At 40.7% G+C, this 23,413-nt stretch overlaps 1 protein-coding gene across 4 annotated transcripts in view; it reads left to right on the forward strand.

Moving 5' to 3' along the window:
• LOC143677388 (uncharacterized) overlaps window positions 1–18,575 on the forward strand; it is a 45,103-nt gene extending 26,528 nt beyond the window's left edge. For 3 of the 4 annotated variants that reach the window (XM_077153252.1, XM_077153253.1, XM_077153250.1), the window contains 10 exons: window positions 4,083–4,160; window positions 6,178–6,315; window positions 7,631–7,768; window positions 9,084–9,221; window positions 10,536–10,673; window positions 11,987–12,124; window positions 13,441–13,578; window positions 14,894–15,031; window positions 15,822–15,959; window positions 17,009–18,575. In XM_077153252.1, coding sequence (XP_077009367.1) covers window positions 4,083–4,160; window positions 6,178–6,315; window positions 7,631–7,768; window positions 9,084–9,221; window positions 10,536–10,673; window positions 11,987–12,124; window positions 13,441–13,578; window positions 14,894–15,031; window positions 15,822–15,959; window positions 17,009–17,757 — 1,931 coding nt within the window. In that variant the 3' untranslated portion in view covers window positions 17,758–18,575. The remainder of the gene's footprint in view (window positions 1–4,082; window positions 4,161–6,177; window positions 6,316–7,630; window positions 7,769–9,083; window positions 9,222–10,535; window positions 10,674–11,986; window positions 12,125–13,440; window positions 13,579–14,893; window positions 15,032–15,821; window positions 15,960–17,008) is intronic. The other variant, XM_077153254.1, reaches the window with a different exon arrangement.
• Window positions 18,576–23,413: the final 4,838 nt, after the last annotated feature.

Consider the following 23,413-nt stretch of genomic DNA (forward strand, 5'->3'; position numbering starts at 1 on the left):
CTTTCAGCTTACCTTTCTTACACTATGTTTCAAAAAAAGGGAGTTCTTTTGGGGAGAACTTCAGGATTCTGTCTTCTTATGTCCTATCTCTCACCCACTGGTCTGTGGGGATGGTAACCTCTGCTTTTTGCAGCTTGCTCCTCCCGGTGTGGAACTTTTGCCCTTTGAGTGAGCTCAGATATTAGTAATCAAAGCCCAAGTATTCTTATTCTGGGTTTACCCTACATGTCAGGGTTGGGTTGAGTAAAGGGACCCCAAACATCTCTACTGTACTTGATTGAAATTCAACTAGTGGATCATAGATATGGGAGGGATGAGAAATGCTGTCAGTCGGCCTCTTCCAGGGAAATACTGTAGTCCCTGACTGGATGCTAAGGACACAACCTGGAATGGAACATCCATTATGCTAAGAAATGGGTGGGTCAAGGCTCATCCTCGGGTGTCACATACTGAAGGGTCACATACTTTCACTGTTCTTACTGAGATTTAATAAATTTTCTTGAATAAATATTTATTTTCTTTATGTCCTCATATAATTTTCTGAGACTCTATGATGATTGTTTTAAATATATTCCTCCAGTTATGGTTGCTTCACTGTGGAGGAGGTACATGCAGTTCCACATAGAGTTGAGTCTCCCTGTCTTTACTTTTGAATCAGAAAATACTGTAGAAGTGAAAGCCTGGAACATATGTTGGGATCTCAACTCTGGTTTCTTTCTGAGAACTTGAACTTGAAAATCCTGTCTTGTTTTGTTTTTGTTTTTTTCCAAACAATTTTTTGTTGTTTTGCTGTTGTTTTCCAACTTTTCCAGTTTTCACCAAGAATTTTGGCTCATCCACCATCCTAGAACACAATCTCTATCTTGTTTGAAATACCAGGTGTTAAATATGTCTTATTCACTTGGCTTCCTGAAAACCACACCACCTTGATTTTCCTCTTAATCATTGTCATTTCTTCCAAAATATTATTTCTTGGCACTCTTCTTCACTGTGGCCTCTAAATATTCTATTGTCCTGGGGCCAACCCAGAAACATCTTCTTTCTTACACACTTCCTTATAACCTCATCTAATTTCATGTTTCACAAAGCTACACATATACTGAAGAATCCAAAGGTGTAGTTGCAATATTCAACTCTAAGCTTTATAATACAGCTGCCTATTTAACACCTTCACATTAACATCTCAAATTTAACATTTATAGTATAAACTCCTGCTTCTTTCCCCCTCAACTGCTCCTCCAACAGTCTTCTCCACTGAAGACTTATTAGCATCACCATACTTTTTATTGCTGAGACTAGAAATTTTAGAATTATCTTGGATTCTTCTTATGTTTGTTCACACACACAATCTTACAACAAATTCTTTGAGCTTTTTCATTTTTCATCATCTATATTGCTATGACACTAGTGGTAGAATCTACTAACATTGCTTGTTTTGGCTCCTGCTATAGACTCTAGTCTTCCTCATATTGGCAAGAGGAAAGTTAGTGTAAAGCTTTTCAAATGTAAGACATATCATGCCACTTTTTTCTTCAGTAGAGCCCAAGTTCATATAGACTGAAAGTCAAAATTGTCATGATGGCTACTGAGGTCCTTCACATTATGTACCATTAGCAACACTCATCCCCTATGCTTCTACTGTAAGCCTTGGATGACTCTTCTTCCTTCGCACCAGCTGAGTGCTGTTATTCAAACATGCCATGCAATTGCTTCTGCATGCCTAATGTTTACTTTGTCTAGACATCCCTTCTCCACCTTGTAGAACACCAATTCTCTCAACAACTTCAGGTTTTACTCATGTCACCTTCTCTATGAGGCTTGAATTGATCATTCTATCTTAATAAGTTACCTGTACTCTGGTCCCCTTTCTTGCTTTATTTTTCTTCAGTAGGATTAGCACTGTTTAACCACTATATAATTTAATTATGTGTTTTGTTTATTGTATATTTCCATTCAGTAAAAGCATACTTCATGGGGATATTGTTTTTGTTGTTGTTTGTTTTGTTTTGCCACTGATTTATCTTTAACACATAGAAAATAGTATCAGGCACATATCAGATACTCAAATAATATTTGATGAACATATGAATAATACCTATTCCTGAATGGATATTTTTATTCACCATTTTCTTCTTACAACTTACATTCTAAAATATAAATATATTTACCTTAATTTTTATCTTGATGTGAATTATATTAAAGTACACAGAAAAGTGCAGATATCACAAGCATACATATTGGATAATTTTTAACAAAGTAAGCACTGATTTGTGCCCAGATAAAGAGACATTATTAAGATCTCAGAATCCTCCTTCTGCTCTATTTTTGTCACTACCATCCAAAGAATAATGATTACCCTTACTTATAAAACCCTAGATTAGTTATCCCTATTTTTGAACTCTATAGAAGTGCACAATACATCCTTTGGGTCTGCCTTTCACTTACCATTACATTTGTGAAATTCATCCATGTTATATGTAATTGTTGTTTATTCATTCTTATTCTGTTTATATTTCATTGCATGAATGTATATTAATTTCTTTACTGTTTCTCCTTACCTGGGCATTTGGGTTAGTAGTAATAGCCTGGGATATTACCAGTCATAATTTCCTGAACATCATATTACATGTCATATGCTGTTTAGACACATTTTGTTGATGAATGCCTAAGATTTAGCTAGGCAATATTATTCATACTCTATCTTAATTCTTCAGAAATCAGACTTTTTTCATCCTTTCATTTTCTTAATTCAATCAGATACTACTGTCCACTTAATCTTATACTCTCTTCTTCTTTAGCTCTTCTCACAGTTCCGTATTCTCTACACCCTGATTTTCATAGCCTCATGTCTTTTCATTATTTCCTTAGATCTCACAAATACACTAATTTATCTAATCTTGAAAAATATTCATACTAATTACATTATGTAGCTGAAGCACAGAATTTCATATCAAACACATACACACCAATCAATAATCATGAAATGGGCAACATACACATGTAAATATGTGCAGAAACAGCATGGAAACAAATTGCCCATATCATCTGCACTCACACCAAACTCATCTCATATTTATCTCACAAATATCAACTCAATCATCATTTATATCCTAACCCAGTTTTAACCAAAGTGTTATGAGCTTGTACACATCCAGTACACTGTACTCACCACGCAGAATTTTGCTCCACTTTTGGCATAATACACTTATGAGACCCACACTTGAGTGTCAAAGAACAACTGATAATTTTGAACAGTTAAATAATGAGCAGTGAGCATTGACATTCGAAATAGGAACTGTTTTATTTCTTCAACAATATAAAGAATGTCTTATTTCTTCAAGAATGTAAATACACCAGTAGTTTCATGTGAGGTTGTAAATTTCTTGGAGGTGGGATGGTGAGGTTACTATAGAGTGAAAAATGTAGAGAAAGGCAAAGGATACCAGAAATCTTAATGAATGTGAGTAGATATGAGAAGCTATGAGGCAGGCTCTAAATAAAAGTGGAGAATACTGAAATAAGCCAGTTCTCTGCCCAAGCTAGAGACATACTGTTGAGGAAAATAAATATTTTCTTCAGAAGGGAATTTTGGGAGAAGAATGGTGAGAAGGAATTAAAATGGAAGCAGCTGTTGCAGCTAGAATCTCCTACCCCTAAACAAAGTTCTGTGATTCCCTTAGGAATTGTGTTTCTTCTGAATATAAAATTATGTCCTGGGAACCAAGGACTGGAGTGTGAGACAATCTAGGCTCCCTGAAAGTAGTATTCCAGAAGAAAAATTTGACAAAATAGAAGAAAGCAATAGCTCCATTTTTTCACAAATTCTGACACAATCAGGAATATAACAGTAATGCAACCCAATCCAAATCCTAACACCCAATGATAACACAAAATTTTATGTGTCCATGCACATTGGGGTTCTAAGATGATGCAGACTTTATTTCTCATGAGGTCAGGGAAAATGTCTGCTCTCAGAACTCAGAACATGATATATACTTCAAATATTTTATGGTGAAATGGATGAATGAATGAATGAATGATTAAACCCTGTGTATCTCTATGACTTCTATTCTATTTTCTAGGGATCACAAACTCATGCAAAGATACTTCACAATCTGACTCCCCTTTGAAGACTATTAACTCAGCCTGTGAGGAAAAAGGTACATCCTCTGTATCAGAATACTTCTCCTGTGTCTCCTCTTTACCCATGCCCTCTTGTGGTGGTAAGGAAACAGAAGAACTAAAGTCTAGTTAGATAAGGTTTTGGGAGTCCGAGTTGATGTGTCCAGCTCTGCCTCTCTGCTCAGGCACTGAGAGAAATATGTACTTTGGTCTTATTCTTAATTTTCTTCTCCTTTCCTTTCAGTCAGTGCCTAGGTTTCTTTCTCTGGACTAACAACAGTAACCCATCAAAAATGCTTTTATCTTTTTAATTTTTCTGCATGTGTTGGAGAAAAATTCCGTGGATATACTTTAGGAAAAATAACATCCTTTAGAGGTGGGGCAATTCATGGGTACAGTCTCCACAACTGATATATTTCAATTAAATCTAAAAATGAAAAATTAACGCAAAGTAGAACTGTAGCTAATAATAGATTAGTAATATCCAGCAGTAGAAAATATGCAAATGCTCTACGTGGATATTCAACTATGTGAAGAGTGTTCTATATATGATACTTTGCTGAAGATGAGCCCACAATCAAAAATTGCAAAACATAACTGTAAGGCTGAGTCTTCAAATATAACAAACAGCAAGTTTTTAGTCCCAAGGAGATAATGTAATTGAACAACATTATAGGGAAGATAGATCAATATAACTAAAACTATGAAAGATATAAAAGATACACAATTAAAGCACTATCAAATAAAAAAGGAAACATTTGAAAAACAACCAAGAAGTTTTAGACATGAAGTTTATTCCAACAAATTATGTAAATTCACCCAAGCATATCACACTCATACAACCTTCATATATAATGACCATCTCAACCCTATATTCCCTATAAAAAGTCGTGGAGGAAACATGACAGACATAAATGATGCACACATCAGATTTTGTTCACTAAACATGATATATTCTCCTGTAAAAACAAATACCACAAACATGAAAACTGTCTTCACCCCCATTCTACAGTGACACTCTACAATGACCCAGATGCAGATTGAATGTATTTTGAGAAGTAAAAGTTTCGACATAGAGTTGGAAGTTTTCAAACAGAGGAAGGGGCTTAATGGGTTTGTGAGATTTTATTTCATGAGGGACATGAATTTACCTAATCACTTACTGAAGCCTATGAATTCAGTTCCCTGGGAAAGGGAAATAAGAACAACTAACTGGAGATTTTCATGATATATTGAAATCCATGGGAGTGAAACATGCATTCAAAAAATAGATTGTCCTGGGGCAAAACAACAAACTAAAATGTACTGATAAATGGGGAAGGTCCTAAGACAGGTTATCACTATGACAGTTAGAGGTGAGAAACTGAGTCAGGCTCAATGTGGTTAAGGGATGCTGAGAAAAATGGTGTCACTGATACGGCGAAGTGAAGCTGTACCAGAGGGAGTGGAGGGGGGCACCTGAGAGGCAAGATGTGGCCAATATTGGGAGGTGCAAACTGGAGCCAACCTCAGAGATCTTGTTGGAGGCTCTTACCCAAGCTCAGAATGAGCAGTTCTTACAACTCCCAGATCCAGCAGAATCCTGAGTTCAGAAGCTTTAGCATGAGGGAGGAGGCAACTGGGAACAAGAAATGGAAAGTCAGTGGATTTTTTTCCTGCAAGTTGTAACTTCCCCAAGAAGCATTTAGATTTCCATGAAAAAATTGACAACTGACAAACAGAAGCATTTTATTTATGGGCATACATCAAATTTATTCTTCAGGTAACAGAAATAGAGGTAACAAAGAATACATGCACCTAATTCTATGCCAGGAAGATTGTTGAGCCTCGTATACACTGCACAAAACAACACAGTCCGCTGATTTGTAGTCCAGCCCCACAATATACATCATTCCAATACATGTTTTTGTATACTTAGATTTTGGAACGCTGAATAGGAACTGAGCTATAATCATCATGAAGACAAAGGCCATAGGCATTATTGTACATGATAGAATGTGACTGTTTACTGAATACAAGAAATAACATTTGTGTGGTTTTCCTTCTCTTTCCAAGAATTGGCAGACCTGACTAAAGAAAGTCCAGAGCCTGGACCCTCAGTGTTGTTCCAAGACAACAGGCAGATGGCAGAGAAGGATCCAAATTCAGAATACCACTCCTGTGTCTCTCCTGAAGACAATCCCATCCATACCGGTAAGGGGGTAGGGGACAGATGGGACTGAAGATGGAGCAGGAGGGAAGGTAGGATAGAATGACATCCTTGAGATGAAACTGAGTCCTGTGCTTAGCAACTGGCAAAATCGCCCCATCTCTCAAGGACTAGTCCAGGATCTCTGACCAACCTATGCAAGATTTTCTGTCTCCTTTGGGGGAGGCTCCTAATTTAAAACCCAAGATAAATATGGAAACTCATTACCAGAGAAGGAATTTGGGGCAAGCCTGAATTCTTCATCCCCATTCTACAGTGACACTCTACAATGACCCAGATGCAGATTGAATGTGTTTTGAGAAGTAAAAGTTTGACATAGAGTTGGAAGTTTTCAAACAGAGGAAGGGGCTTAATGTGATTATGAGATCTTTTTTCATGAGGAACCTTAATTTACCCAGTCACTTACTGAAGCCTATGAATTCAGTTCCCTGGGAAAGGGAAATAAGAACAACTAACTGGAGATTTTCATGATATATTGAAATCCATTGGAGTGCAGCATGCATTCAAAAAATAAATTGTCCTGGGGCATAACAACAAGCTAAAATGTACTGATAAATGGGGAAGGTCCTAAGACAGGTTATCACTATGACAGTTAGAGGTGAGAAACTGAGTCAGGCTCAATGTGGTCAAGGGATGCTGAGAAAAATGGTGCCACTGATGCGGCGAAGTGAAGCTGTACCAGAGGGAGTGGAGGGGGGCACCTGAGAGGCAAGATGTGGCCAATATTGGGAGGTGCAAACTGGAGCCAACCTCAGAGTTCTTGGTGGAGGCTCTTACCCAAGCTCAGAATGAGCAGTTCTTACAACTCCCAGATCCAGCAGAACCCTGAGTTCAGAAGCTTTAGCATGAGGGAGGAGGCAACTGGGAACAAGAAATGGAAAGTCAGTGGATTTTTTTCCTGCAAGTTGTAACTTCCCCAAGAAGCATTTAGATTTCCATGAAAAAATTGACAACTGACAAACAGAAGCATTTTATTTATGGGCATACATCAAATTTATTCTTCAGGTAAACAGAAATAGAGGTAACAAAGAACACATGCACCTAATTCTATGCCAGGAAGATTGTTGAGCCTCTTATACACTGCACAAAACAACACAGTCCGCTGATCTGTAGTCCAGCCCCACAGTATACATCATTCCAATACATGTTTTTGTATACTTAGATTTTGGAACGCTGAATAGGAACTGAGCTATAATCATCATGAAGACAAAGGCCATAGGCATTATTGTACATGATAGAATGTGACTGTTTACTGAATACAAGAAATAACACTTGTGTGGTTTTCCTTCTCTTTCCAAGAATTGGCAGACCTGACTAAAGAAAGTCCAGAGCCTGGACCCTCAGTGTTGTTCCAAGACAACAGGCAGATGGCAGAGAAGGATCCAAATTCAGAATACCACTCCTGTGTCTCTCCTGAAGACAATCCCATCCATACCGGTAAGGGGGTAGGGGACAGATGGGACTGAAGATGGAGCAGGAGGGAAGGTAGGATAGAATGACATCCTTGAGATGAAACTGAGTCCTGTGCTTAGCAACTGGCAAAATCGCCCCATCTCTCAAGGACTAGTCCAGGATCTCTGACCAACCTATGCAAGATTTTCTGTCTCCTTTGGGGGAGGCTCCTAATTTAAAATCCAAGATAAATATGGAAACTCATTACCAGAGAAGGAATTTGGGGCAAGCCTGAATTCTTCATCCCCATTCTACAGTGACACTCTACAATGACCCAGATGCAGATTGAATGTGTTTTGAGAAGTAAAAGTTTTGAGATAGAGTTGGAAGTTTTCAAATAGAGGAAGGGGTTTAATGTGCTTATGAGATTTTTTTTCTGAGGAACCTGAATTTACCTAGTCACTTACTGAAGCCTATGAATTCAGTTCCCTGGGAAAGGGAAATAAGAACAACTAACTGGAGATTTTCATGATATATTGAAATCCATGGGAGTGAAACATGCATTCAAAAAATAGACTATCCTGGAGCAAAAGAACAAACTAAAATGTACTGATAAATGGAAAAGGCCCTAAGAGAGGTTATCATTATAATAGTTAGAGGTGAGAAACTGAGTCAGGCTCTATGTGGTCAAGGGAAGCTGAGAAAGATGGTGTCACTGATGTGGCGAAGTGAAGCTGTACCAGAGGGAGTGGAGGAGGGCACCTGAGAGGCAAGATGTGGCCAACATTGGGAGGTGCAAACTGGAGCCAACCTCAGAGTTCTTGGTGGAGGCTCTTACCCAAGCTCAGAATGAGCAGTTCTTACAACTCCCAGATCCAGCAGAACCCTGAGTTCAGAAGCTTTAGCATGAGGGAGGAGGCAACTGGGAACAAGAAATGGAAAGTCAGTGGATTTTTTTCCTGCAAGTTGTAACTTCCCCAAGAAGCATTTAGATTTCCTTGAAAAAATTGACAACTGACAAACAGAAGCATTTTATTTATGGGCATACATCAAATTTATTCTACAGGTAAACAGAAATAGAGGTAACAAAGAATACATGCACCTAATTCTATGCCAGGCAGATTGTTGAGCCTCGTATACACTGCACAAAACAACACAGTCCACTGATCTGTAGTCCAGTCTCACAAGATGGATCATTCCAATACACGATTTTGTATACTTAGATTTTGGAACGCTGAATAGGAACTGAGCTATAATCATCATGAAGACAAAGGCCATAGGCATTGTTGTACATGATAGAATGTGACTGTTTACTGAATACAAGAAATAACATTTGTGTGGTTTTCCTTCTCTTTCCAAGAATTGGCAGACCTGACTAAAGAGAGTCCAGAGCCTGGACCCTCAGGGTTGTTCCAAGACAACAGGCAGATGGCAGAGAAGGATCCAAATTCAGAATACCACTCCTGTGTCTCTCCTGAAGACAATCCCATCCATACCGGTAAGGGGGTAGGGGACAGATGGGACTGAAGATGGAGCAGGAGGGAAGGTAGGATAGAATGACATCCTTGAGATGAAACTGAGTCCTGTGCTTAGCAACTGGCAAAATCGCCCCATCTCTCAAGGACTAGTCCAGGATCTCTGACCAACCTATGCAAGATTTTCTGTCTCCTCTGTGGGAGGCTCCTAATTTAAAATCCAAGATAAATATGGAAACTCATTACCAGAGAAGGAATTTGGGGCAAGCCTGAATTCTTCATCCCCATTCTACAGTGACACTCTACAATGACCCAGATGCAGATTGAATGTGTTTTGAGAAGTGAAAGTTTGACATAGAGTTGGAAGTTTTCAAACAGAGGAAGGGGCTTAATGTGATTATGAGATCTTTTTTCATGAGGAACCTTAATTTACCTAGTCACTTACTGAAGCCTATGAATTCAGTTCCCTGGGAAAGGGAAATAAGAACAACTAACTGGAGATTTTCATGATATATTGAAATCCATTGGAGTGCAGCAGGCATTCAAAAAATAAATTGTCCTGGGGCATAACAACAAGCTAAAATGTACTGATAAATGGGGAAGGTCCTAAGAGAGGTTATCATTATAATAGTTAGAGGTGAGAAACTGAGTCAGGCTCTATGTGGTCAAGGGATGCTGAGAAAGATGGTGTCACTGATGCGGCGAAGTGAAGCTGTGCCAGAGGGAGTGGAGGGGGGCACCTGAGAGGCAAGATGTGGCCAACATTGGGAGGTGCAAACTGGAGCCAACATCAGAGATCTTGTTGGAGGCTCTTACCCAAGCTCAGAGTGAGCAGTTCTTGCAACTCCCAGATCCAGCAGAATCCTGAGTTCAGAAGCTTTAGCATGAGGGAGGAGGCAACTGGGAACAAGAAATGGAAAGTCAGTGGATTTTTTTCCTGCAAGTTTAACTTCCCCAAGAAGCATTTAGATTTCCTTGAAAAAATTGACAACTGACAAACAGAAGCATTTTATTTATGGGCATACATCAAATTTATTCTTCAGGTAAACAGAAATAGAGGTAACAAAGAATACATGCACCTAATTCTATGCCAGGAAGGTTGTTGAGCCTCTTATACACTGCACAAAACAACACAGTCCACTGATCTGTAGTCCAGCCCCACAGTATACATCATTCCAATACATGTTTTTGTATACTTAGATTTTGGAACGCTGAATAGGAACTGAGCTATAATCATCATGAAGACAAAGGCCATAAGCACTGTTGTACATGATAGAATTTGACTGTTTACTGAATACAAGAAATAATATTTGTGTGGTTTTCCTTCTCTTTCCAAGAATTGGCAGACCTGACTAAAGAAAGTCCAGAGCCTGAATCCTCAGGGTTGTTCCAAGACAACAGGCAGATGGCAGAGAAGGATCCAAATTCAGAATACCACTCCTGTGTCTCTCCTGAAGACAATCCCATCCATACCGGTAAGGGGATAGGGAACACGCGGGACTGAAGATGGAGCAGGAGGGAAGGTAGGATAGAATGACATCCTTGAGATGAAACTGAGTCCTGTGCTTAGCAACTGGCAAAATCACCCCATCTCTCAAGGACTAGTCCAGGATCTCTGACCAACCTATGCAAGATTTTCTGTCTCCTTTGCGGGAGGCTCCTAATTTAAAACCCAAGATAAATATGGAAACTCATTACCAGAGAAGGAATTTGGGGCAAGTCTGAATTCTTCATCCCCATTCTACAGTGACTCTCTACAATGACCCAGATGCAGATTGAATGTGTTTTGAGAAGTAAAAGTTTGACATAGAATTGGAAGTTTTCAAACAGAGGAAGGGGCTTAATGTGATTACGAGATTTTTTTTCTGAGGAATCTGAATTTACCTAGTCACTTACTGAAGCCTATGAATTCAGTTCCCTGGGAAAGGGAAATAAGAAGAACTAACTGGAGATTTTCATGATATATTGAAATCCATGGGAGTGCAGCATGCATTCAAAAAATAAATTGTCCTAGGGCTAAACAACAAGCTAAAATGTACTGATAAATGGGGAAGGTACTAAGATAGGTTATCTCTATAATAGTTAGAGGTGAGAAGCTGAGACAGGCTCTATGTGGTCAAGGGATGTTGAGAAAGATGGTGTCACTGATGCGGCGAAGTGAAGCTGTACAAGAGGGAGTGGAGGGGGGCACCTGAGAGGCAAGATGTGGCCAATATTGGGAGGTGCAAACTGGAGCCAACCTCAGAGTTCTTGTTGGAGGCTCTTACCCAAGCTCAGAATGAGCAGTTCTTACAACTCCCGATCCAACAGGACCCTGAGTATAGATGCTTTAGCATGAGGGAGGAGGCAACTGGGAACAAGAAATGGAAAGACAGTGGATTTTTTTCCTGCAAATTCTAACTTCCTGAAGATGCATTTGGATTTCCATGAAAAAATTGACAACTGACAAACAAAAGCATTTTACTTATGGGCATACATCAAATTTATTCTTCAGGTAAACAGAAATAGTGATAACACAGAATACATGCACCTAATTCTATGCCAGGAAGAATGTTGAGCCTCTTATACACTGCACAAAACAACACTGTCTGCTGATCTGTAATCCAGTCCCACAAAATATATCATTTCAATACATGTGTTTGTATACTTAGATTTTGAAATGCTGAATAGGAGCTAGGCTCTAATCGCCACGAAGACAAAGCCCATAGGCATTGTTGTACATGATAGAACTTGACTGTTTACTGAATACAAGAAATAACATTTGTGTGGTTTTCCTTCTCTTTCAAAGAATTCCCAGACCTGACTAAAGAAAGTCCGGAGCCTGGACCCTCAGGGTTGTTCCAGGACAATAGGCAGATGGCAGAGAAGGACCCACATTCAGAATACCACTCCTGTGCATCTTCTGAAGAGAATTCCATCCATACCGGTAAGGGGGTAGGGGACAGGCGGGACTGAAGATGAAGCAGGAGAGAAGGTAGGATAGAATGACATCCTTGAGATGAAACTGAGTCCATGTGCTTAGCAACTGGCAAAATCGCCCCATCTCTCAAGGACTAATCCAGGATCTCTGACCAATGTATGCAAGATTTTCTGTCTCCTTTGGGGGAGGCTCCTAATTTAAAATCCAAGATATATATGGAAACTCATTACCAGAGAAGGAATTTGTGGCAAGTCTGAATTCCTCATCCCCATTCTACAGTGACACTCTACAATGACCCAGATGCAGATTGAATGTGTTTTGAGAAGTAAAAGTTTTGACATAGAGTTGGAAGTTTCCAAACAGAGGAAGGGGCTTAATGTGCTTATGAGATTTTTTTTCATGAAGAACCTGAATTTACCTAGTCACTTACTGAAGCCTGTGAATTCAGTTCCCTGGGAAGGGGAAATAAGAACAACTAACTGGAGATTTTCATGATATATTGAGATCCATGGGAGTGCAGCATGCATTCAAAAAATAAATTGTCCTGGGGCAAAACAACAAGCTAAAATGTACTGATAAATGGGGAAGGTCCTAAGAGAGGTTATCACCATAATAGTTAGAGGTGGGAAACTGAGTCAGGCTCTATGTGGTCATGGGATGCTGAGAAAGATGGTGTCACTGATGCGGCCAAGTGAAGCTGTACCAGAGGGGGCGGAGGGGAGCACCTGAGAGGCAAGATGTGGCCAATATCGGGAGGTGCAAACTGGAGCCAACCTCAGAGATCTTGTCGGAGTCTGTTACCCAAGCTCAGAAGGAGCAGTTCTTACAACTCCCGATCCAACAGGACCCTGAGTATAGATGCTTTAGCATGAGGGAGGAGGCAACTGGGAACAAGAAATGGAAAGACAGTGGATTTTTTTCCTGCAAATTCTAACTTCCCGAAGATGCATTTGGATTTCCATGAAAAAATTGACAACTGACAAACAAAAGCATTTTACTTATGGGCATACATCAAATTTATTCTTCAGGTAAACAGAAATAGTGATAACACAGAATACACGCACCTATTTCTATGCCAGGAAGAATGTTGAGCCTCTTATACACTGCACAAAACAACACTGTCTGCTGATCTGTAATCCAGTCCCACAAAATATATCATTCCAATACATGTGTTTGTATACTTAGATTTTGAAATGCTGAATAGGAGCTAGGCTCTAATCGTCACGAAGACAAAGCCCATAGGCATTGTTGTACATGATAGAACTTGACTGTTTACTGAATACAAGAAATAACATTTGTGTGGTTTTCCTTCTCTTTCCAAGAATTCTCAGACCTGACTAAAGAAAGTCCAGAGCCTGGACCCTCAGGGTTGTTCCAAGACAATAGGCAGATGGCAGAGAAGGACCCAAATTCAGAATACCACTCCTGTGCATCTTCTGAAGAGAATTCCATCCATACCGGTAAGGGGGTGGGGAACAGGTGGGACTGAAGATGGAGCAGGAGGGAAGGTAGGATAGAATGACATCCTTGAGATGAAACTGAGTCCATGTGCTTAGCAACTGGCAAAATCGCCCCATCTCTCAAGGACTAGTCCAGGATCTCTGACCAATCTATGCAAGATTTTCTCTCTCCTTTGGGGGAGGCTCCTAATTTAAAACCCAAGATAAATATGGAAACTCATTACCAGAGAAGGAATTTGTGGCAAGTCTGAATTCCTCATCCCCATTCTACAGTGACACTCTACAATGACCCAGATGCAGATTGAATGTGTTTTGAGAAGTAAAAGTTTTGACATAGAGTTGGAAGTTTTCAAACAGAGGAAGGGGCTTAATGTGCTTATGTGATTTTTTTTCATGAGGAACCTGAATTTACCTAGTCACTTACTGGAACTTGTGAATTCAGTTCCCTGGGAAAGGGAAATAAGAACAACTAACTGGAGATTTTCATGATATATTGAGATCCATGGGAGTGAAGCATGCATTCAAAAAATAAGTTGTCCTGGGGCAAAACAACAAGCTAAAATGTACTGATAAATGGGGAAGGTCCTAAGAGAGGTTATCACTATAATTGTTAGAGGTGAGAAACTGAGTCAGGCTCTATGTGGTCAAGGGATGCTGAGAAAGATGGTGTCACTGATACGGCCAAGTGAAGCTGTACCAGAGGGAGTGGAGGGGGGCACCTGAGAGGCAAGATGTGGCCAATATTGGGAGGTGCAAACTGGAGCCAACCTCAGAGATCTTGGTGGAGGCTCTTACCCAAGCTCAGAATGAGCAGTTCTTACAACTCCCGATCCAACAGGACCCTGAGTATAGATGCTTTAGCATGAGGGAGGAGGCAACTGGGAACAAGAATTGGAAAGTCAGTGGATTTTTTTCCTGCAAATTCTAACTTCCCTAAGAAGCATTTGGATTTCCATGAAAGAATTGACAGCTGACAACCAAAGCATTTTACTTATGGGCATACATCAAATTTATTCTTCAGGTAAACAGAAATAGTGATAACAAAGAATACATGCACCTAATTCTATGCCAGGAAGAATGTTGAGCCTCTTATACACTGCACAAAACAACACTGTCCGCTGATCTGTAATCCAGCCCCACAAATTATATCATTCCAATGCATGTATTTGTATACTTAGATTTTGAAACGCTGAATAGGAGCTAGGCTCTAATCGTCAGGAAGACAAAGCCCATAGGCATTGTTGTACATGATAGAACTTGACTGTTTACTGAATACAAGAAATAACATTTGTGTCATTTTCCTTCTCTTTCCAAGAATTCTCAGACCTGACTAAAGAAAGTTCAGAGCCTGGACCCTCAGGGTTGTTCCAAGACAATAGGCAGATGGCAAAGAAGGACCCAAATTCAGAATACCACTCCTGTGCATCTTCTGAAGACAATCCCATCCATACGGGTAAGGGGGTGGGGGACAGGCAGGCCTGAAGGTGGAGCAGGAGGAAAGGTAGGATAGAATGACAACCTTGAGATGAAAGTGAGCTCATTTGCTTACAACTGGCAAAATTACCCCATCTCTCAAGGACTGGTCCAGCGTCTCTGACCAATCTATGCAAGATTTTCTGTCTCCTTTGCGGGAGGCTCCTACTTTAAAATCCAAGATAAATATGGAAACTCATTCCCAGACATGGTATTTGTGGCAAGTCGGAATTTTTAATTTGAACACTTCCAACACTATGCCTCGTTACTGAGGAAACCCTCCCCCTCAAAAAGATCATTATCTCTATCTCTATATTTCATCTACCCCATCTCTATCTACATCTGCATATGTGCATATCTGTAGCTCTGTGTATGCATGCAAAATTCTTCATAAAACCTGCATTGCATATTGTCTATTTACATAATTCCTTATGAGGAAAATTATGCTGAAAATAATATCCAACCTTTAGTGATTTAAAAGTGTATTTTAGAAATGGTATTCTGTCTTCAATACTTTGTATACATCCTCCAAAATAAACATAATATACCCGGTCTTACTCATAAAACCTCCACATGCACAGTCATAACTGTTATTGTTTACTTACACTTTGAAATTTTTAATTGAGAAAGGTTACTTTCTCTTAACAGCAAGTCCCATGGGTGGAAGCAATGTCTGGCCCAGGGTATCTATTCAACATGCATTTCTTTCCTGAACGGACACAGAACCCAGCAAATATCACATACCTTAGTGTTTTTATTCAATTCCTCAGAATCCTCGAAGTTTCAAGAGGATGCTTCACAGCCTGGGCCAGTAATGGTCTCAGCGTGGACTCAGACAGCAAGAGAAAATTACTCTGACTCCGAATATTCATCCTCTGCCTCCAAGATCACACCTGATGAGAAAGACGGTAAGGCGATGTGGAGAGGGGTGGGGTGGGGGTGGTGATCTCAGGTTGAGTAAGAATCCAGTTGAACTGCTCAGACCAACCCCTACCTCATTCACTTTCCCCTCAAAATGGGAAACAGTTTCAGGGCAGAGGAACTAAAACTGAGACCTCTGTGGAGGGAAAAATAGGGACTGCATTGTCAAGAATAGAACTGAGCTCTTTGGCACAAAATTCCCACATGTGAACACTGGCAAGACTGTGGGTAAGCCGGTGGAGAGTGCCGATAAATGCGTGGGAATGTTATCAGAACCTCACATCAGCACACACTCATACCCCCATACACACTCGCACATCTAGACTCCATGCCACCAGGGATAGCCTTAATTCTCTTTTTCACTCGTTCTCTCAAATACTCATCGCTGCACTCTCCGTCCACCCTTCCTATTCCTTAGTGGCAGCATACAGGTGTACCCTTATGCCCTGATTCCCTCAATTCTTCCTCAGACTCACTCTTTCACATCCTCCTCCCACAAACACCTCACATCACAGATGACTTGTTTCAACTCCCTCAGACAAGAACATACCCTACAAACTCACATACTCTGAAAGCAATGCAATTTCATACGCAGTATTTCTCATCCACATGCTAATTCATCCACAATGCCTTCCGTTCTTCTTAGAGCTGTGCATTCTGAGAGCTCATATACTCGTCCTCTAATGCTCTACATCTTACAGTGTCATGATATAACAGCATACACCTCTGCTGCACTCACTCACAGGTACTGTCACACCACATATCACACATGCACACGCTCAATAACCATCGTGTTTTTGGCTCGGACTAGAGCACCCACACAATTTCATGAGGCAGACCACATACTCATTCTCTATATATTTATACCACATACACACACCTCAAATAACACATGCCACACACAGAATTCTAAAATACCACACACATGTGTACTTGTGATCCATGTACTCACAGACATAGTCTCAAGGCCATCTTTTTTCCTACACACTTCTCACAGTTAATCAATTTGTCTTATGTTTGAAATTTTATTTCCCAGAAATCTATCAATTACAACATGGTGGCCTCTCTCTCGGATCTTCTGAGATGCCTCAACCCCAGGACTCAGAGCAAGAAGACACTTCCTCCCCCTTGCCATATGTCACTGTTCCTTTTCATCCCACCTGTAAGACCTGCATGCCATCCATCCATGTAACAAAAGAGGAAAAACTCATGAACATTTACTACATGCGTGTCCAAATGAAAAGGGGTGTAGCTGTCTCATGGGATAATTCAGAGAAAGGAGTGGGGCCTCCCCTAAAAAAGATAAAAATGGAAGAAATGACCTGTCCTGAAGAAATTCACACAGAAGTTACCCAATCTTATGCACCTACCAGAGAACTCTTAACTGAGAGTGAGTCCAACTTGGAGATAGAAGCCCAAGAGGAAAGTGAAGAGGCTGAAGAAGCAGAGATTCCTGCCCTGGAGGAGAGTTCCAGGGCCAAAACACCCGACTGGCTAGTGGCCCTGGACAGTGGCTTCCGGTGCATGGGCTGCTGTCGGGTCTTCCCCAGCCTGGAGGTGCTGCAGGAGCATGTGCAACATGGGGTCACTGAGGGCTTTAGCTGCCAGGCTTTCCATCTTGCCTTGGCTTTGCTAAAAAAGAAGAGTAAAATAGAAGGGAAGAAGAAGAAGGAGAAGAGGAAAATGACAAAGAGAACACCTGGAAGCAGTCAGGAAGGAAGCCTTGGTATAAGAACATCCTCCTGCAAAGAGATTATTTTTCAATCCCTAAAAGGGAGGAAGTGAACCAAAGCAGATCCTACGGAGGGGCTCCACGTTCTCTAAGCAGCCACAGTACCCCTCTTTCTTCATACATGCCTACAGCCACCCCCCACTTAGGTCCAGAAAACTACTTTAACAATACCCATTGCTTTCCCCAGCAGTGAGAAGAAGGCAGACACACTATGTGCAGAAAAGCAAACATCCTCATACAAATTAAACATTGAACATCAGTATAATGCTACCACTAGAGTTGAGAAAAGGACAAGGAGACATTTTTGAAGTGGAAAGTCCTGTAGGGCAGATTATTAAATTGGTGAGAACCTCAGGGAAAGGAGAAAACCCCAAGAATACTTGGTACTTGGGGTTCTGATGAGAGGTAGGATCAACAGTAGGAAAGTTCACCAGAGATGTCTCCCAAGGTCCAATAATCACTGTCATAGAGATGGAAAAGTACCTTCACAAGAATATATGCCTTGAGATAAAACACACGGTTGATGTCAAATCAGTGAGAATGTTTCCTTTCCATGTACTCTGAGGAAATGGGTGCAAAGGCCTGTGTAGCAGTTTAGTCAAACAGATGAGGCTGGACCCATCATGCCTTGGCGAAACAAGGATTTGTGAAAGTTGCATCCTCTCTAGGCTTATTCCCTGGCCTGGCTCCCTTCCGACAGGGAATGTCCCCAGGGAGAAGATGGCTTCAACTCAGTCATCAAAGCCTTTGCTACGTTTCTTTATGTCCACCGACATTGTCTCTCGGGTTGGTTAGGGACAGGGAACAAAACGGATACTCAACTTATTTTTTATTCATTTTCAATTTTTAATAAAGCTCATTTGAAGCCAAATCTTATGGAAATAATGGAGTTTTGATAGTCTTATTATTGTTAAATAAAATGTCATGTAGTTTGACCTTACCTCTGTAGTAGATTGTATGCTTTTTTAGAAACTGGAACGTCATTTTTTTTGTACTCACAAAAAAGTACAAAGTGACATATCAAAGACTTCCACAATGGATTTTGTTAAAAAGGAAGGATAAAATTTCTTACATCCTACCAATTTCATTTTTGATATTCATCATTTATTCTGTTTTTTTTCTGTATAAGGACTAAGAATTCTAATCTCTGTGTGGATTTTGTTGATCTTGAATTATTTCCCATTTATCTATGAAAGTACATCTATTCATTCTTTTGAGATTCTAAATCCTCCCTATGCTTGATTTCCTTTTCTTTCTAAGCTCCAGTATACTTAATATTAAGGAGGGTATGAGGTATGTTTTTAAAAAACTACATTCTCAAGTAGTAATACATGGTTTTTAAGAGTTAACTCTCATGACTGACTTCCATATGGAAAATGATGCGTGGTGCAATAGCATAAGGATAGTTACAGTTCTCCAGATGCTGAAATTGAATCCACATATACAACATAGTTTCCACCTTAAAATATTGTGACTTTATGTTTTAAATTCATTCTATCCTATATTATAAAACGTTTCCTTATTCACAGTACAGAAACTTGTAAAAATGGTCTCAATTACACAGAGAATAGTGTAGAAACATATTACAATTTCATTCATAGTTTCAAAATTAAAAATTTGAAGAACTCATCAATACAGCATAGAATATTAAAATAATGAAATTTAACTAATTTCAATATGCTTTAATTTTTTTTTGTTAAAAGGTTTATTTGAAAACATTTTCATGAATAGGGAAGTGCCAAACCAGGGGTGGTAAGTAACAAGAAAGGAGTCAAGTGGATAAGCTTATATAGGACAAATGCAGAAACAAGTGAGGAAATGTTCTGGTTGGATATCTAAGAAACACCCTTCTTAAGGTGTCTATTTCCCATAGGTTGGCATTAAGTTCCCCTTACATACTACAGCAGGCCTTTTATGGAAAATGTATAGCAGATGTTTACCAGAAAGGTAGCTTCTCTTTTTTATTATTATTATTTTAAAGTTTTTTTATTAATTAAAAAAATTAACAACAAACAAAACATTAAGATATCATTCCATTCTACATATATAATCAGTAATTCTTAATAGTATCACATAGTTGCATATTCATCATTTCTTAGAACATTTGCATCAATTTAGAAAAAGAAATAAAAAGACAAGACAACAGAAATAAAAACAAAACGATAACAGAGAAAAAAAAGATTATACATACCATACCCCTTACCCTTCACTTTCATTTATCACTAGCATTTCAAACTAAATTTATTTTAACATTTGTTCCCCTATTATTTATTTTTATTCCATATGTTCTACTCTTCTGTTGATATGATAGATAAAAGGAGCATCAGACACAAGGTTTTCACATTCACTGAGTTACATTGTGAAAGCTATATCATTGTTCAGTCATCATCAAGAAACATGGCTACTGGAACACAGCTCTACATTTTCAGGCAGTTCCCTCCAGCCTCTCCACTATATCTTGAACAACAAGGTGATATCTACTTAATGTGTAAGAATAACCTCCGGGATAACCTCTCAACTCTGTTTGGAATCTCTCAGTCATTGACACTTAGTATCATTTCACTCTTCCCCCTTTTGGTCTAGAAGGTTCTCTCAATCCCTTGATGTTAATTCTCAGCTCATTCTAGGATTTTTCTCAGTCCCTTGATGCTGAGTCTCATCTCATTCCAGGATCTCTGTCCCACATTGCCAGGAAGGTCCACACCCCTGGGAGTCATGTCCTATGCAGCAAGGGGGAGGGTGGTGAGACTGCTTGTCATGTTGGCTGGAGGGAGAGGCCACATCTGAGCAACAGTAGAGGCTCTCTTGGGGGTGACTCTTAGGCCTAAATTTTAAGTAGACTTGACCTATCCTTTGTGGGGTTAAGTTTCATATGAACAAACCCCAAGACTAGGGGCTCATCCTATAGCTTTGGTTGTCCACACTGCTTGTGAGAATATCAAGAATTCAACTTGGGGAAGTTGAATTTTTCCCCGCTCTCACCATTCCCCGAAGGGGGCTAGGCAGCTTCTCTCTTATGTGCAGATTTTTTGTCTTGGGTTTGCAGGTCGGGTATTAGCCAAGACTAGTTGCTAAGCCAAATTGGCCTCCTGAATTTGCAAATTTACCCTCTCTAGGTTATCCTCCCAGTTCTGAGAGATTGACCAAAACTTGGCTTTGGTTCCACTCTCTGACACCACTGGTTTATTCATATTCTGTCTCACTGCAGATGTCACAGGTGAGGAATTCAGGTTCATTAAGTGGTATCTATCCTTTGCCTTCCTTCTTGTCTCTCTTGCTTGAGTCACATTGTCACCATCTGATGAGTTAGTGGCTGTGGAAAAGTATTTAGAGTCCTGAGATAATTCAGGGTACCAGGAAGACTCGTACAGTGACAGCAAGGTGGAAAAGACCCAGATATTACAGGAGACTCCACAACTAAGGTCCTAAATTTCCAAGCCAATTACTTCTAAACAGACCGAAGGACTTAGAGACAGGGACCTTCTATGGCCGGATGGTCTGCTCAGGAATTTTGTGCAATTGAGCTTCCAATTGCAGAGGTCTTTGTCCCGGTACAATAAGTGATGTCAACCACACCACAGACTCCTTCCCTGTTCAGCCAATAAATAGTTTAAGGCCATCATGTTTCCCACACTACTTAGGTAAGACAGTCAAGAGATTTTTGTTAGGCAGCTATGGATTTAGTGGTTTTATCAGCAAGTGCACTTAAGGTTTCAGATAAGTTTCTAATCATAGCTTCATTAGTGCTAACTCTCCCAACCAAGGGAGAAGAGACCAAAGGAAGGAAATCCAGCATCACGTATTCTCCTCAGCAAATCAAATCTTACTGCATTATATAAGCTTAAAACAGTAGTCTAGTGTTCAGTTTCTGAATTTATTAAGTAAGGAAAATGCAGTAATGTACATCATATGGGATAATGTAGAAAATGGGATAATGACTACATTGGCCACTCAATTGCCAGGTATTGTAGCACTTCTTGAACATTTTAGTATTTTATTATTTTATAAATAGTAATGTTGCAAAGAACATTTCTGATCACAATACAATAAAATTAGAATTCACAAAATCAAAAAATGGAAAATTCTCTTCTACCTAGACATAAAAGGTAGTCAAATCATTAATTTGGGGAAAAGTAAATACTCTATTTACACTACAGAGTATACAAAAAAGAGTATAAGCCTAGGGGAAAATAATGTATTTATTGTACATTTTTTCAGATTAAACCTAGATCCTCATAGGGATACTTCATTTGAACAGGTATTTGGTGGTTTAAGAAAAACATTATTAAAAATAAATTTATCACTCTTTCTCCGCCGGCAGCGCTCCCGCCACCAGCCAGCCAGCCCTCCTCTCCATCTTCCTCCACCGGCGGCGCTCCCGCCGCCAGCCAGCCAGCCCTCCTCTCCCTCTTTCTCCACTGGCGGCGCTCCCGCCACCAGCCAGCCAGCCCTCCTCTCCCTCTTTCCCCACTGGCAGTGCTCCCGTCGCCAGCCAGCCAGCCCTCCTCTTCCCCCTTCTCTGCCGGTGGCATTCCCGCTGCCATCTTGCCCTTCTCTTTCCCCTTCTGCCCTGGCGGCGCTCCATCTGCCATCTTATCCTTCCCTTTCTCCTCCTGCTCCGGGGGCTCTCCAACCACCACCATGCCCTCTTCCGCCTTCACCAGCTCCTCCGCCACCGTCCTCGACAGCCTTGCCACCCTCACCTTTCCTCCTCCAGAACAGCTACTGGGGGAGTGGAGACGATACAGAGCAGCTCCCGGAGCCACGACAGAGATCAAAGGGACGGCGTAACCCATCCTGGAACAGCTGACTGTCTGGGAGAACCAGCTTCGGTGAGATCGCCGAGGGGCGCAGGCTTACCCAGGCGGGACGGCAAGCGGCCGGAGTCCCTCCCTTCCTCCTTCCAAGGCCAGCTGGCAGAATTGGGCAGGTGGTCCCTTCGGGTCATGGCGGCTGGCGCCCCCACCATGCGAGGCCCCCCGGACCAACTGAGAGAGTTGGGCCGGAAATCCCCAGACCACGGAGAATGGTGACTGGGGGGGGTCCCTTCCAAACACATGACTCCCCAGTCTGGCTGGGAATGGTGCACTCTCCCGGGCTGCAGCGGCTGGCACCCTCCCGCCACGCTTGGCGCCCTGGGCCGACTAGGAAATTCGGTCGGGTGCTCTCCCAGGCTGTGGTGGCCAACAACCCTCCCTGCGTTCAGACCCCCGGGCTGGCTGGCACACTTCCAAGCCTCTTCGGCTGGTGAACCTCCCCCACGATGAGAGTTTTCCAAAGTTAAAGGACCCACAGCACCTTTTCCTGGTGGAACCTGCAGACAAACGTGTGCCACGAGCACCACCTTCTGGGCAGGAGAAGAAAAACAGAACCCAGAGATTTCACAGAAAAATCTTTCAACCTGTTGGATCCAACACCCAGGGAAATCTGACTAAATGCCCAGATGCCAGCAGAAGATAATGGATCATGCTCAGAAAATTGAAAATATGGCCCAGTCAAAGGAACAAACCAATAGTTCAAATGAGATACAGGAGCTGAAACAACTAATGCTGAATATATGAACAGAAATGGAAAACCTCTTCAAAACAAAATCGATAAATTGAGGGAGGACATGAAGAAGACATGGACTGAACATAAAGAAGAAATAGAAAAACTGAAAAAACAAATCACAGAGCTTATGGAAGTGAAGGATAAAGTAGAAAAGATGGA

Source organism: Tamandua tetradactyla, chromosome 3, assembly GCF_023851605.1.
Source record: "Tamandua tetradactyla isolate mTamTet1 chromosome 3, mTamTet1.pri, whole genome shotgun sequence".
In the NCBI taxonomy this organism is placed as follows: domain Eukaryota; kingdom Metazoa; phylum Chordata; class Mammalia; order Pilosa; family Myrmecophagidae; genus Tamandua; species Tamandua tetradactyla.